We start from the raw sequence: 16,148 nt of genomic DNA on the forward strand, positions 1-16,148 counted from the left end.
ATTCTGGCCACTGCCTGATGATGCTGGTTGTAACGAGCTGCGAAACGTCGGACTGCCAAATTGTTCAATATCGCGCTGCTGACGCGGTCCGAAGTTGGCCACGTGTTTGTTCATCACGTGACAACTTTATTAATCGGTTGCCTCGGCTGGAGGAGGGGTTTACGACACACATCTTATTTACGTGATCTGACCCCCCCACCCCTTCCACCCAACGAAAAAAAATCTGAATTTTAAAATCGACTTTTCAAACAACTTTTATTCGAAGTCAAACGTAACTTTATTGGAACAGGCGACTCGAATCGGAAATCCGGTGCGGGTTTCGCGCCAGCGCCACGAGAACGCGATGCTGGAGTCGGCCGAGCTCGATTAGCAGCCGCGGCCGTAGCGAAGAGGCATCCAGGATGTGGTGTGCCGGGTACAGAAATATTTCGTCTCGTGCCGAGTCGTGTGAATGAAGCCCTCGCCTCGACTGTGAACACACCTGGACCAAACGCAATTGCGTGGAATTTCAGAGCCACAGGTGTCGCATCATCAAGTTGCACGTAACATTGGTTGATGTTAACAATAATAATGTACTTCTATATCCAGGAGAGCCATAGAGTCGTATGATTGTGTTTCAGGAGGGTCCCTGCCACATTGGGGTTTTGTTTAGATGTCTTTAACCGATTAGTGATGAGTGTGTTTATTATACCACGTGGGAAGAAACCGGAACACCCAAAGAAAACACGTCACGTGTGAGGGGGCAACACTCGATCCCCGTGCAGATGGAATAAACAGATGGCGATGAGTCCACTTGCTGTACCACCGTCTCCTGGCGAGCCATGGCATGGCACCTCCTCAACACTCGCGGGGAGGGAGTTTCACAGCCCATCTCTGTGTGGTCCACCAACCCTCGCTGCTGCCTCCACAGAGCTGGATTACAGGTAGCCACGTGCGAACAAGACGGCAAAGCCAGGCCAGCAAGGGAGCCTTTCTAGTCGTTGGGGAAATTGATCAGAAATGTTTCACGCGGTGTACACACAAACGCACACACAAAAGCACTAAAACACCCCCGTATAGCCCTTAAGAGGCTGTTAGCCAGCCCCTATGAAGGCCCACAAGGCACATACAAGGCGGAGGGTGGCCAGCACCACGTCCGGCCGCTTTTGTCTCCCCAGCGCTGTTTACACAACGCACCAGGTCAACCTAGGGGAGGCCCAGAACCGGTCCAAATTATCCCCACTGTTAAATTTTGACTTAAAACTCTGACTGCAGGAATTATTCTTTGGTTCTTTCAGTAAAGCCACGTAGATAGAAAATACACGTGACTTTACCGAAAGAACCAAAAAATAGCCCCTCTGTTATTGGCCATGAGCGGAAATTGAACTCGGATCGCCGGGGTCGCAGTGCAACGCGCTATCCACTGCGCCACCACTCCCCGCACACAGTCACACAGTCACACAGTCACACACAGTCACACACTCAGTCACACACACAGTCACACACACAGTCACACACACAGTCACACACAGTCACACACAGTCACACACTCAGTCACACACTCAGTCACACAGTCACACTCGAGCCAAACCCCACGCAACCGCATTGCGTAACTCACGCGCGCGCCTGTTGGGCAGTCGAGCGAAACCGTTTGCATTATGAGAGCAGGGATTAACGTATCGAAGGCGCTTTTTGCTGACGTTTTTTTTAAATAAAACCTCAACTAAATCGTTGTGATGCCCTGCTGCAGTCTCGCCTGTAGGGGGACCCACCGGTGGCAGCTGCCCCTGTGCGGCACGCGATGACGTCCAGCTACAGCCCAGACCTGAAGGTGAGCGGGGCGTTCACAGTATTCTGCTGCCAAAATAAAACCACCGCGCAGGTCTGGGCAGAGGTGCGAGCTGCGTGGCGAGATGTGGCAGCCAGGAAGTGGCAACGATTTCCGATTTACATTTTGTACACTGGAACGATGCGTGGAAAATCACTGGAATAATCGTCACGTCGTGGGGTTTTTGACATGGGCACGGCCTGTCAACCAATTAGAATTGTAACAATCGTCATCGTTATCATAATAACAAAACTCAATACATTTGTCAATAACACTACGGCATTTAAAGGAAAATAAAATATATAATATGCGACGTTTTGGGCTACGGCCCTTCTTCATGTAGTGCACCACTGCCGAACGCAGCATCACGAAACAATGTGTTCACTCAGGACGGTAGTTCAGCTGCGATGAAACAGCGCGAGAACATCCACCACCCCTCTTGACGAGGATAGACGGCCTCGTTAAATACCGCAGGACGTGTCGGACTGAACGGGCCTTCTCATTCTCGCTGCGGTGCTGGCGATGGGGCGTTGAGTTTCCTGCAGCGTGACAACCCATTTACCCGTTCGATAAAGTAATGTCTTCTAAATATATAATTATTTAGACATGACTTGCAACCCATAAGTCACTTGGACATGAACATCCATCCCCTTAGCCAGCCAGCCAGCAAAACTTTCACATTTATTTTTTCGATTTCTCCCGTTACGCGTTTGTTTTTTCGCAGACTTCTATTTGCTTGGCTGCTGCACGGTACCTTCATTTCTCTTCTGTGCACTGGGGTGACACAGGTGACGTCTCTTGCAGAGGAGACTTTCTCCCTGCCTCCTGCCCTGCTCACCTGGTGACTCAAAATCAACTTCACCTCCCTCTAGTCCACTCCAAATGGACACACGGATGGACAAGATGTTTGCCGGACACATCCAGAATTAGTGTGCTTCACCCCCTGACCTATTCATACTTACGTATAATTCCCATTTTATATAAATATATTGCCATATATATGAAAGTGAAATTATCTTCAAGGCTGCGGGCGCCTGTCTCGTAAAGGTATCGACCACCGCATCGATCCGTCCGTGAATATCGATCCCTCAAGTTCACGACGCTTAAAGTGCTGCCCCCCGTTGCTGGCCGCTTGCCACTCTGGGCCCCGGCCGGTGACTCCCTGCACCCACCCAAGAGCCATCGAACCCCAGCGAGACAGACAGACGCACGCACGGCGAGGAGACCACGCTCTGCCCAACGCCGCGTCCCGTGCCGTACAGGTAGCCGGAGGGGAGGGGCGGTGGCAGGAGGTGGGGGGGGCTTTGCCAGAGGCTGTTGCAGGAAGCCGAGACGACAGCGACGTTCACAACGTCTCGCGACTTTGTGCAACACTCGTCCCTCCGCGTGAACAAATCAAAGTGGACAACTCGTGAGCCGGAGGGCGAGGGAGGGTGAGGAGGAGTTTTGTTGATGACGAGGAGGGGGACCCCGCGTCACGCGCCATGAGCAGCGGGGGGGGGGCACGTGGTGGGGGCGCGTGGGGGCACGGGAGGTGAGCGGAGAGACTGGGACACAACACCACAGCCTTCCAACTGTGGAGAGAGAATGGCGATCGATTATGATGATCGATAATTTTAGGAGACCATGGTATATTGGTGATCGATGGGATGGTTATGATCGTGATGCCTGATGGAATTAAATATGGAATGATTGGTGGATAGTGATGATGATGATGATGAACGAAGACTAATGATAAATGATCATGATTGATGGATAATCATCATTATTATAATTATTTGATGATAAACAACGATCATTGAAGATGACGTTAATTCATTGATGGGATGATCATGATGGTGACGGAATGATTAATGGATGACGACTGATGAGTGACAATTATGGATAATCATCATCATGATGATTGATGATGATGATGACGACGATAGCGGCGATCGTCCAGCACAGGTGAGGAGAGGCCACGGACGCCGCGTGGCCCGAGGCTCTCGTGTCGGGCCTCGTGGCGGCCGGGAGCTTCTCGCGGCAAGCCCCGCGGGAGTGAGAGCTGGGCCCTCAGGGGGAGGAGGAGAAGGGAGCCGTGATGACGTGCTGGTGCTGTTCTTGGTGCATGGTTCCGATGCCCACCGCGGGGGCCGGAAGGGCTGGGCGGCTCACCAGCTTCAGCTGCTCACACACGCAGAGTGTCACACACACACACAGAGTGTCACACACACACACACACACAGAGTGTCACACACACACACAGAGTGTCACACACACACACACACAGAGTGTCACACACAGAGTGTCACACACACACACAGAGTGTCACACACACAGAGTGTCACACACACACGCAGAGTGTCACACACACAGAGTGTCACACACACAGATACACACACACACAGAGTGTCACACACACACGCAGAGTGTCACACACACACAGAGTGTCACACACACAGATACACACACACACAGAGTGTCACACACACACGCAGAGTGCCACACACACACACAGAGTGTCACACACACAGAGTGTCACACACACACAGAGTGTCACACACACACACCGAGTGTCACACACACACAGAGTGTCACACACACAGATACACACACACAGAGTGTCACACACACAGAGTGTCACACACACAGAGTGTCACACACACAGAGTGTCACACACTCACACAGATACACACACAGAGTGTCACACACACACAGAGTGTCACACACACACACACAGAGTGTCACACACACACACAGAGTGTCACACACACACACAGAGTGTCACACACACACACAGAGTGTCACACACACACAGAGTGTCACACACACACACAGAGTGTCACACACACACAGGTGCACATACACACAGAGAGTGTCACACACATACACACAGGTGCACACACACACACAGGTGCACACACACACAGGTGTACACACACACACACAGGTGCACACACACACACACACGGGTACACACACACACAGGTGTACACACACACACACAGGTGCACACACACACACACGGGTACACACACAGGTACACACACGGGTACACACACAGGTACACACACACACGGGTACACATACACGGGTACACACACACAGGTGCACACACACAGGTGCACACACACACACACACGGGAACACACACACAGGTACACACACACACACAGGTGCACATACACACAGAGAGTGTCACACATACACACAGGTGCACTCACGGTAACCACACAACGGGAGCGACAGCGGAGCGATACGGTGGCTCCTGACCGCCCGTTGGCAAGGAGGGGGGGGGTCGCGGGATTTCAGAGATCAATGGGTCACGGGGAGGGGGGGGTAGCGGGGTTACTGGGGGGAGGGGGGTACTGAGGTCACCTCCACAGCGAGCTGCTTGCGGAAACGCGGCGCGACGAAGGTCCAGCAGCCCATGTTCTGTGGCTCCTCCTGGGCCCACACGAACTCTGCGGGGGGGGGGGGGGGGGGAGGGAGGTGGGGTGGGGGACACGCGGGCGGCATTGGTACCACGCACAGCGGCGCTGGCACCGAGGTGCCGGAGCGGAGGGGGCCGAGCGCCACCCGAGCCACACACCCCCCCCCCACCCCCCACACACAGCGAGCACGGCGCGAGCGCTCCCAACACAACACGCTCACGGAGAACGCTCGAAGTGATGCGAGCTCAACGCTGCCGGTAATAACGATGCACTCGCCGCAGCGCTCACGTTAACCGTATCACTCATTATAAACACGAGAAACGGCGGGCAAAAGAGCCACGGAGCCAATACGCCACGTGACACTGAACCGAGCCGCAACACTCATGATCAACACCAGTGACTATTAACTGAACTGGTCCTCGTTGACTCAGCCTCAAATGAGTACCTGGTGCGATGCGCACATATCGCCACCGGGGAGACAAAAGCAGCCGGGCGCGGTGCTCGCCACCCGCCCTTCCGCGTGCTGTGCTGGCCTTCATAGGTGCTAACAGCACTTGCCCCAACAGTCTGTTAAGGCTACACGGGGACAAGGGTGGTGGCAGGCTCGTAGGGGTCGCAGGGCGGGGGTGGCGTGGTGGAGGTCGCCGGGGTAGGCCACCTGTGGCGTTGGGGAAGCGCTGCAGCTGCTGGCGCAGGGCGTGCGTGGGGAAGGGGCAGATCTCCTCGAGGCGCAGCAGGGCGGTGACGCGCCCGGCAGCACCCAGCGCCTCCCGCTGCTTGTGCAGGGCGTAGTAGTGCTTCCCGCTGCACAGCACCACCCGCGACACCCTGCAGCAGCAGCAACAGCACACAACATTGGGGATAATGTCGATGATGATCATGATGATCATGACGTAACGAAATATTTAACAAAGCGGATGATTCCGGTCATCCTCGCAGCGGGTATTGGCTGACCAGCGAACAAAGATCGTCACTGCGTCGCACACTTTTTGATGCCCTTCTGTGGCCATCTGGAACGCTCTTCCTTCCGATATTAAGAAGCCAATGCACTTTAAAATCTAGATTGAAAATTCATTTATTTTTTTGTTTAGTTTGTTGTCCTTCCCCCGCACCTCCAATTAGCACGATTGGTCATGTACGGCGCGAAAGAAGTTCAACATACATACATACGCGTGGTATGGTACACGGTCGCGTCTGCACATCATGCTGGCCCCGCAAGGCCTGGACTCACTCTTTGGGGTTCGCGCTCGGATCCCCGATCACCGGCTCGAAGGACGTGCCGGGCCCCATCTCACTCAGGCTGGACACGGCCGCCTGCCGGGGGTGGGAGGGCGGGGGTCACGGAGACACGGGGAGGACACGGGGACACGGGGACACGGGGAGGACACGGGGACACGGGGACGGTGAGACCCGGGGGAAACGTTGATACAGAGCGGCGGGCACAAGGACACGGACACATGGCGGATGGGGAGACACAGGGACACTGCTTCTACTGCTGTCCCTGCTGCCATTGTTGCTCAAAGTGCTGCTGCTGCTTCTACTGCTGTCACTGCTGCCACTGCTGCGATTACTGCAGCTGCTACTGCCGTTGCTACTACTGCTGCCCCTGCTGCTACCGCTGTCCCTGCTGCTGCTTCGTACCGGGTGGCGCAGCAGCATCTTGGGCGAGGCGACGATGAGCGGTTTGCGGAAATCGCGCAGCACCTGGCGCCGCAGGAGGTGGAAGTACTGCGCCGGGGTGGTGGGGTTCACCACGGACGCGTTCACCATGTCGCCGTCCACTCCCTCCTCGCTGCTGTCACACATCTGGCCACGCCAACGTCAACAAGGGAAGGGGGGGGGGGGTTACACTGGGTCAATAGGCATGTGTCGTTTGATGCCTGCCATTTTACACCTGTACCGCGATACGTGTCATGTGACCCAGGAAATGTGTGATGCGACACCTGTCCCCTGTCCCTTGACACGAGTCATGTGATCTGCGACACGTGTCATGTGACTCGCGACACGTGTCATGTGACCCACGACACGTGTCATGTGATCTGCAACACGTGTCATGTGACTTGCGACACGTGTCATGTGACCCAAGACACGTGTCAAGCGACACCTGTCCCGTGACACGAGTCATGTCATCTGCGACACGCGTCACGTGACCCGCGTGCCATTTGACACGTGTCGCGCGACGCGTGTCGTGCCACACCTGCAGGAACCTCTCGATGCGGCAGGACGAGTGCTCGGGGCCGGCGCCGTCGTAGCCGTGGGGCAGCAGCAGGACCAGGGCGCTCTGCAGCAGCCACTTGGCCTCGCCTGCACCACGAGCACACAGACAAAGACCCCCCGGGTAGCCTTTAACAGGCTGTCGGGGCAAGTTCTGCTAGCTAGGAGCACCTTTGAAGGCCGGTACGGGACTTGATGGGAGTGTGACCAAAACTACGCACGGCCGCCTTTGTCTCCCCAATACTGACGTTTACACATCGCACCAGCTACTCATTTTAAAATCCGAGTCGGCCTAGGGGAGGCCCAGGACCGGTTCAGATAATGGTCACTGGTGTTGGTGGCCGTGAGCGGAATGGACCTCGGGTCGCATCGCCTGTGGGGGTGACTCCTGTGCTATCGTTTCTTCCTCTCGGGCGCTCTACCATCGTCTCCATCCTCCTCCGTCCTCTGCTCCCTTCCTTCGGCTCCTCTGACATCCCGATCCTCGGCCTTTCTTCCATAAAGCCCTTACCTCATCAACTCATCAACCCCTGCCTTGTTTGTTGTCGCACATTTGTCATCGTTTGTTGCTGTTTATTGCTGCTGCTGTTGTTGTTGTCGATCGCCGTGTGTCGTGGCCACCTTCTCTCACCGGACATGATGAAGGTGTCGATGATGATCTGGGCCCCGTTGAAGAAGTCTCCGAACTGCGCCTCCCACACGGGCAGCAGCCGGGGGCTCTCGATGCTCACGCCGTACTCGAAGCCCAGCACCGCCTCCTCCGACAGCGGGCTGTTGCACACCTGCAGCGGCACAAAGACAAAGGTGCCCCCCCACGTGGTCTTTACCAGGTCGCTGTCAGCGAGTGCCGATTGAGGCTCGCACGGCGTGGCCGGCGCCGGGCCAAGCCCTGATGTTTACAGACCACAACAGGTACTCATTTAAGGTTGAGTCGACCTAGGGGAGATCTAGGACCGGTCCAGATATCACTCTCCATCGTCAAGAGTCGCACACGCGGGCACATCGCACGCACACAGCCAGCGATGTCGACCGCCGTCCGCTTGTGGACCGATCTGTCCGGAGACGTTCGAGCTGATGAGACCGATCATCGCGGTCTCCCGAGCTGTCACCTAGTTCAACAAAACCCCAGCCCACAACCGCGACGACAACCTGGCCTTCGCCACGTGCGACGCCCGACTGAACGGGCGAGGAGAAGCACAGGGGGTCAAGGCCTCGAGCGTCGCTCCGCCGCCTGACGCTCACCTCCAGGAAGGCCTCCTGCTGGGGCGCCATGTGGTTGAGCGGGATGTAGGCCTCGCTGCTGCTCTGGCACACGATCATGACGTGCCGCTGGCTGAAGGTTCCCCGTCCCACGTCCTGGCCGCTCAGCCGCACGTCGAACCCTGGACACGAGCGGGTCATGACGGTAATTAAAAACTAAACCACACAATTCGTTTATCTCAGCTTAACTCCCCCCCCCCGACTCCCCACGGCCCCCCCCCGCATCCCTCCTCCCTGGCTCCTCCCCCCCTCTTACCCTATATAATCGCTTGTCACAAATAGCTCTCTATTCACTACAAGTTTTGCTGTGGCTGTTCCACCTGATGACGGAAGCTTATGTTGCCTCCGAAACGTCGTGATTTTTATTTATTTTTTATTTTCATCTACGTGACTTTACCGAAAGAACCAAAGAGTAGGAATGGCCCACTGAGCTAAAAAGCTCTTGTTCAGAAGCGACCTGGTGAGCACAAATGATAGCTCAATTAAGTTTTTATCATCATGTGGACATTGAGAGCAGTCAAATACTCTAAACACGCGTCGCTTTTGAATGTGGAGGAAAAAACCGGAGGACCGGAAGAAAATGCACACGACCACGGGGAGAGAGATACGCAAACTCCAAATATACAAGCGTCTCGTGAACCCGGCTCAGCGCCATGGCAAGCGGGCGACGTCACCACCGCGCACTCGCCCGCCTGCCCGCCCACGCGCCAGCCAGCCGGCAAAACTTCATTCTAATACAAAGAATGATGAAGAGGACGGGGAATCGATCACCCTGGGTGAGCAGGGAGCCAAACGCCAGGGCCTCAGCGGTCGCCCAGTCGAGCTTCGATCCCTCCTGCAGCTTGAGTAGGCGAGCCTGGGGAGGGGCGGGGCACATAAAGACAAAGATCCCCAGTGTAGCCTTACAAGACTGTTGGGACGAGTGCCGTTAGCGAGTAGGACCTATGACGGTCAGCCCGGCACACGAGGGCGTTGGGGGTGGCCAACACCACGCCCGACCAGCCTTTGTCTGCCCAGTGGCGATTTTTTTACACACCGCACCAGGTACTCGTTTGAGCCTGAATCGACCTAGGGGAGGCCCAGGACCGGTTCAGATAATCGTCACCGGTGTTGGTGGCCATGAGCGGGAATCGAACTCGGATCGCCTGTATCGTAGCGTGGCGCGCTAACCGCTACACCAACGCTCCCCACACACAGGCACATACACCAACACATGCTCGCATGCCCACACGGACACACGCTACCCCTGGGCCACGTCACCGCCCCACAAGACAACAACGACAATGACCACGACGCCGCCACCACCAGCGGCACTACCGGCGGCGGCGGGGCCGGCGCGCGTGGCGGCCGCACCTGCGCGTGCGTCTTGAATAGGTGTCCATGCATCGCCACGTCGGGCGCCACCTCCACCGACTTGGCGCCGACGAAGCGCAGCAGCTCGGCGGGCGCGCCCGTGTCCCAGCGGCTCACGCGGGCCTCCGGACGGCGCAGGCCGGCCCAGCGACCCCGCGGCTCGCCGGTGCTGTCGCCGGGCCAGTAGTGGGCGGCGACCCCTCCCCGCGCCGCCGCGGAGGGCGCAGCCGCCGCCGCGGCGCCGTCCTCGGCCGCGCCGAGTCGGCGCGCCAGCTCGGCGGAACGCGAGCTCTTGACGAGCTCCACGTCGGCCTCCGTGAGGACGCCCTCGCTCACCAGCCGCTCCGCGTAGCTATCCGGGACGCTCTTGCGAGACCTGCGGGGGAGGGGGGGAGAATCGTCGTCAACGTCATCGCCGCCGTCGACGACAGTCATGCTCTATCCACTGCTGGCTAGTCGACGACGATCCCCAAGTGGCGGTCGCATCTCTGGCATCCTCGCGATGCGAGAGATGTGAACGTGATGGTGCAACGGCTCGCCAGCTCACCGGCTCACTAAATCGTCAGCTCACCAGCTCACTAACTCACTGGCTCACTCGCTTGCCAAGCTCACCGGCTCACTAACTCACCAGCTCACTCGTTTGCCAGCTCACCAGCTCACTAACTCACCACCTCGCCAGCTCACCAACTCACCAGCTCACCAGCTCACCAACTCACAAGCTCACTAACTCACCAACTCACCACCTCGCCGGCTCACTAAGCCGCCAGCTCACCGGGTCTGTGGGCACGCGCGGTCCTCACCGGATGAGGCCGTACATGGCGGGGTTGGTGACAGTGGGGTCGTCCAGCTCGTTGTGACCCCACTGGCGGTAGCACAGCAGGTCGACGATGACGTCGCGCCGGAAGCGGTGGCGGTAGTCCATGGCGAGGCGCGCCGCGCGCACCACCTCCTCAACATCGTCGCCGTTCACGTGCACCACCGCGCAGCCCACCACCTTGCCTGGCGCCGGCAGGCGATGCGAGTCATCCACGCAGGCAGTCAGTCAACCACACACGCAGTCAGTCAACCACTCGCCCAGTCAGTCAACCACTCGCCCAGTCAGTCAACCACTCTCGCCACGACTCATTCAATCAAGCCTCCAACCACAGAACCGCTCATCCATTCAACCGCTCATTAATTTGTCCACTCATTCATTCAACCGCTCATGCTTTTAGCCAACTATAGATTATACTGCCTATGTATCCAGCTATCAGCACATTCAAATACTCGCATGTTCAACGATCCATTAAACCAACCGAACATTGAAATATCTAATCAACCAACCGTAAATTCAACTACCCATGAATCATACTGCCCAATGAACTACCCAACCACCCACCCACCAAACCAACCGACCGATCACCGTTCGACCCATCAGCGCAAGGGGAGTGGTGACGGGGGGGGGGGATGCGGGGTACAAAACGGAGCCAGAATCTGCCCGTCCGTTCACTCCAAGTGCCCTTACCCATGTCACTGCTGTAGAGCGAGGACCTCCCCCGCTCGCACGGAGTGGTGAAGCCCAGCTGGTTGTTCACGATGAGGTGGACGCTACCACCGACGTCGTAGTGGGGGAGGTAGGCGAGCGTGAACGTCTCGGCCACGATGCCCTGGCCCGCAAACGCCGCGTCGCCGTGAACCTTCAGGGAGGGGGGGCACACGGACGGAGAGAGAAAGATACATAGCTCGGTAGCCAGACAGGTAGATAGTGAGACCAGCAGGCAGATGGACAGACAGACAAGTAGCAAGAGGCAGATATACAGATGCACATAGACGGGCAGACAGGCAACCAAGCAGACACGGAGAGACAGAGACAGAGTAGGTACTCTCTAAAACTAAACTAAACCATTACTGCAGACAAACCACCTTGTCTTGACGAAGCAAGACAGGCCCCGTGTTACTTGCAGACCGTGCGTCTTCATGAGACATCACAGACCCTCAAGATCCGCACGAGACAGCAGAGGCCTCGCCCACCCCCCGCGAGGTACCTGCAGGCAGGCCACGCGGTCGCCCGGACGGGCCCCGGGCTCGCCGGAGTAGTGGCCCTCGCGGCGCGTGCGCTGCCGCCCGCGGGCCTTCCCCACGGCCACGGGGTTCACCGCCTCCAGGTGCGAGGGGTTGGGCAGCAGCGCCACGCGCACCGAGTGGCCCGGCGCCGCCTCCACGTCGAGCGTGGCCGTCAGGTGCGACAGCACGTCCCCCACGGCGCCGCGCGTGCCCTCGGGGAACTCGCTGAGGCCGCGCATCTTGCGGAACATGATCTGTGTCGGCGGCCAGCGGGCGCGGAAGGGCAGGGGAGGTGCGCGGGGAGAGTTACGGACGGACAGGCGGGTGAATGTACGGATGGATACATGGATGGACGGACGCACAGATGAAATGGAAAAGAGATGGATAGATAGCAAGATGCATGGATGGACATTTGGATGAATGGAAGGACGGTTGGAAATATGGATGAATGGTCAAACGGATATACGGATGGACGAGCGAAGAGATGGATGGACGCCCGGATGGATGGGACAGAGAGATGGATGGACGGATGGAGACACAGACCCACAAACAGGCAGGCAACCAGAAAGACAAATGAATGGAGGAGGCAGGGAGACAGACAGAGGGACTGACGCACGGACGGACAGGGAGATGGGCACACAGGTGAACATGCACGCACAGGCAGACAGGATAGCAGAGAGGTGGGGGTCGAGTCTTGTAGGGTCCAGGTCAGGACATTGGATCCGTGTCATGTCGTGCGGGAACCAGGCCAGGTCTTGCCGGTTCCACATCTCATTACGTCGGGTATGGGGCGAGGTAATTTTTCTGATTTGGGGTCAGGTCGGATAGGGGTCGGGTTGGGGTCACGCCGACCTCAGGCGGTAGCTGCAGGAGGCCGGCGAGGAGGTTGAGGCGGCCGCGGTGCGGCATGGCCACCACGAGGTCGGAGAGGCCCGAGAGGGCCGCGTGGCGGAACGTCTCGTGGAAGAATGGCAGCATGGCCTCGGCTCCCTCTCCGCCGTAGCGCTTCACCGTCGCGAACTTCGTGGCCACGAAGTTATCGAACGCCTGGGGGAGAGACACGGGGAGAGACACGGGGAGAGAGACGGGGAGAGACACAAAGACATGAAGAGACAGAGATGTGACACTTGTAATGACGATGAATATGATGATGAAGCTGATGACGATGGTGATGATGGCCAGCACCTGTGACTCGAGCATCAGCGTGGCGAGCAGTCTCCGCTCCTCCGGTGGGAACGTCTCTCCGCGGAGCCTCTCCACGCGCTCCGCCAGCCACTCCCGCTCCTCGGCCGAGGCCAGTTGCGCCGTCTCCACAGCGATGGCGCCGCAGTAGGAGTCCTGCAGGAACCGCAGCACCTCGTCCAGCGTGGCCTCTGCCTTGTCCATCGCCAGCAGGCCTGCCCACAACGTACAGGACACACGGAATACAGGACACACGTGCATACAGGACGCATGGCGTAAGGGACGCACGGCATACGGGGACGCATGGCGTAAGGGATACGTGGCATACAGGACACGTGGCATATGGGATACGTGTCATACAGGACACGTGGCATATAGGAGACACGGCGTACAGCAATGGCAATGTCAAGCACGGGTCAAGGGCAGGGTAAGGGCTTGGAAAGGGCAGGGTGAAGGCAAGGTGAGGGCAGGGGAGTGAGCGGCTGTCGCACCGTCCACGCGGTAGACCCCGGGCTGGAGTCCGTAGGCGGAGGCGAGGAGTTGTGGGGGCACGCATAGTGGGGGGCCGTGCTCCCCGCCCGCCAGGGGGTCCAGGCGAGCGGCGAGGTGGCCGTGCTCACGGAACGCGCTCACCAGCCGCGCCAGCGCCTGGTCCGGGCACGGCATCCCCGCGCCCAGTGTGGGGCCTGCACCACAACCCCCCCCCCCCCAAACAAACACACAGAGCGGGAGGCGGCTGATTCATCGGCTTTACCAATCATCGTGTGACTGGATAAAATACGAACATAATTGGGATGAAATTAAGATTAATCGACACATGTTTTACTTTTGTATTTTGAGTACCGACAGGGTCGTACTCATTTTATGGAAACCAGAGGTCCTGGTCCCTCTCCTTGGTCGATTCCGCCTTAAAATGAGTACCTGGTGTGGGGAGACAAAGGCGGCCGGGCTTGGTGATGGCCACCAACCACCTCGTGCGACGTGCCGGCCTTAATAGGTGCTCGCTCACAACACTTGCCCCAACAGTCTGTGTAGGTTACACGGGTGATCTTTGTCTTTATATTGAGTCCCCACATCCACAGAGGCAGCCGATACAACCAGCAAAACCATTGCCACCATCGTTCACCCACCGTATTTCTGAGCGACAGAGCAGTGACACTCCAGCGTGGCTGTAAGTGCAAACCGTGCTTGTGTCAAGTTCAAAGCCAGGGTTAGGTCAGGGTCAATCATCACTCTGTCCTGTCATGGTATGGCACTTTCCACTCCTAACCCTGTGCTGGTATCACACTCATAGCTTTAACCTGTGGCTGGTGTCACGGCCATCACCGGGTACCACACTCGCCACCCGAACCTGTGCTGACCTCTAACCAGTCCACCCCTAATAACCCTGTCCTGGGATCACACTCGTAGCTATCAGGTCAAGAGCTTCCGCAGTTCAGACACAAGCCGGGAGCCTGAACCCTGCATCGTAACCGGATCCCAACGCCATCCCTGCTGAACCCCCTCTCGCCTCTGCCTTAAAATAATTCGCGACCCAAAAAACCCCAACAACTTTCCAGTAACTTTCAGGAGCTCTCCAATGATGCCCCCTCCCATCCATCATCATCACCGGCAGCCACCGTCTATCCACTGCTGGATAAAGGCCTCCACACGCAGTCGCCATCCACTGACTGTCCACTGCTGCTAGTGAGTGGGTGAAGAGGTGAGTGGGTGAGTGAATAGGTGAGTGAATAGGTGAGTGGGTGGGTGAGTGGGTGGGTGAGTGGGTGAGTTGAGTGGGTGAGTGAGTGGGTGAGTGGGTGAATAGGTGAGTGGGTGAGTGAGTGGGTGAATAGGTGAGTGGGTGAGTGAGTGGGTGAGTGGGTGGATGAGTGGGTGCTTGAGTGAGTGGGTGGGTGAGTGGGTGTTGTTGTAAGCTGTGGTGTGGTTGAACGCAGTTTGGAGGATGAGACTGAGTCCTCGACACGAGTGGAGGAATCAACGAGTGGAGTGCACGGCAGCAGTCAACCGTGGCAGTAGCGATGGAAGACAACGAGTGATCGTTCCAAGCAAGATTCTACATCCCCCCCACCACTACCACCCATACCTCCCGCCCCCCCCTCAACCTCCCCCCCCCACACCTCGACCACCTCCGACCCCCTCCGACCCTGACCTTGAGCCTCCGCTGTGCCCCCGGCGGGCTGGGCACCCCCGGCACGTGGCCGGTGCCCGTAGGCCCCCCGCTGGTAGCGGTAGCCGCGCCGGCTGCCCGCCAGGGGCAGGCGGCACGCGGGAGCGGACCCTGCCCGGAGGGCAGCGGCGCACCACCGCCACGTTGATGTCCTGCAGCAGTTCGCCATCATCATCATCATCATCGCCACCGTCGTCGTCGTGATTGATCTCTGGCGGTGTCGTCGTCGTCGTCGTGATCTCGTCGCGTCTCAGGAGGTCTGCAACGCCGCCGTCTCTCCAGGGCTGTCAGCCTGGACCGCGAGTCGCCTTGGGGGGGGAGGCCAGGGGCGTGGCCTACTCGACGGGGGCGTGGCTTGTCTGTTCGTGGTCGGTGGCCGCGGCCGAGTAGGCGTGGCCTCGACCGAGTAAGCGTGGCCTCGACTGAGTGGGCGTGGCTATGAGTGTGGTTTAGCTGGAGTGGGCGTGGCTATGGGCGTATCCAGGGGGTGTGGCCGCCTCGGGGTCTCCCATTGGCTTCGTGGTGGGGGGCGTTTGCGCGCGCGCCATCGTGGGTCGCGAGGTGAAAACGAGCGAGGGAAGTGGTGTGGTTGGCAGGGGAGTGAGTGAGTGAGGTGGTGTGGCTGGCAGGGGAATGAATGAGGGAGGTGGTGTGGCTGGGAGGGGAATGAGTGAGAGAGGGAGGTGGTGTGGCTGGAAGGGGAATG

The 16,148-nt window shown here is 58.0% G+C and overlaps 1 protein-coding gene across 1 annotated transcript; it reads right to left on the minus strand.

The window, feature by feature from the left end:
- Positions 1–218: 218 nt before the first annotated feature.
- Positions 219–15,791, minus strand: DHTKD1 (dehydrogenase E1 and transketolase domain containing 1). Its single transcript, XM_078861117.1, has 17 exons — positions 15,425–15,791; positions 13,764–13,958; positions 13,276–13,487; positions 12,943–13,137; positions 12,072–12,344; positions 11,552–11,723; positions 10,848–11,046; positions 10,048–10,423; positions 9,466–9,550; positions 8,677–8,816; positions 8,066–8,216; positions 7,418–7,524; positions 6,862–7,026; positions 6,452–6,534; positions 5,879–6,048; positions 5,165–5,250; positions 219–3,970 (listed from the first exon to the last, which is right to left on the minus strand). The coding sequence occupies exons 1-17, from the start codon at positions 15,624–15,626 to the stop codon at positions 3,860–3,862; spliced, it is 2,922 nt and encodes a 973-aa protein (XP_078717243.1). The 5' UTR covers positions 15,627–15,791; the 3' UTR covers positions 219–3,859.
- Positions 15,792–16,148: the final 357 nt, after the last annotated feature.

Source organism: Lampetra fluviatilis, chromosome 11 (genome assembly GCF_964198595.1).
Source record: "Lampetra fluviatilis chromosome 11, kcLamFluv1.1, whole genome shotgun sequence".
Lineage (NCBI taxonomy): Eukaryota > Metazoa > Chordata > Hyperoartia > Petromyzontiformes > Petromyzontidae > Lampetra > Lampetra fluviatilis.

Excerpts from the sequence above, each read along its gene's own strand:
- DHTKD1 (XM_078861117.1), bottom strand. The coding sequence starts at position 15,626 with ATGATGATGATGATGATGGCGAACTGCTGCAGGACATCAACGTGGCGG. Across the intron at positions 13,488-13,763 it reads CGGGGTCTACCGCGTGGACG|GCCTGCTGGCGATGGACAAG; the intron begins GTGCGACAGCCG and ends CGTTGTGGGCAG. Across the intron at positions 11,047-11,551 it reads GCTCTACAGCAGTGACATGG|GCAAGGTGGTGGGCTGCGCG; the intron begins GTAAGGGCACTT and ends TGCCGGCGCCAG.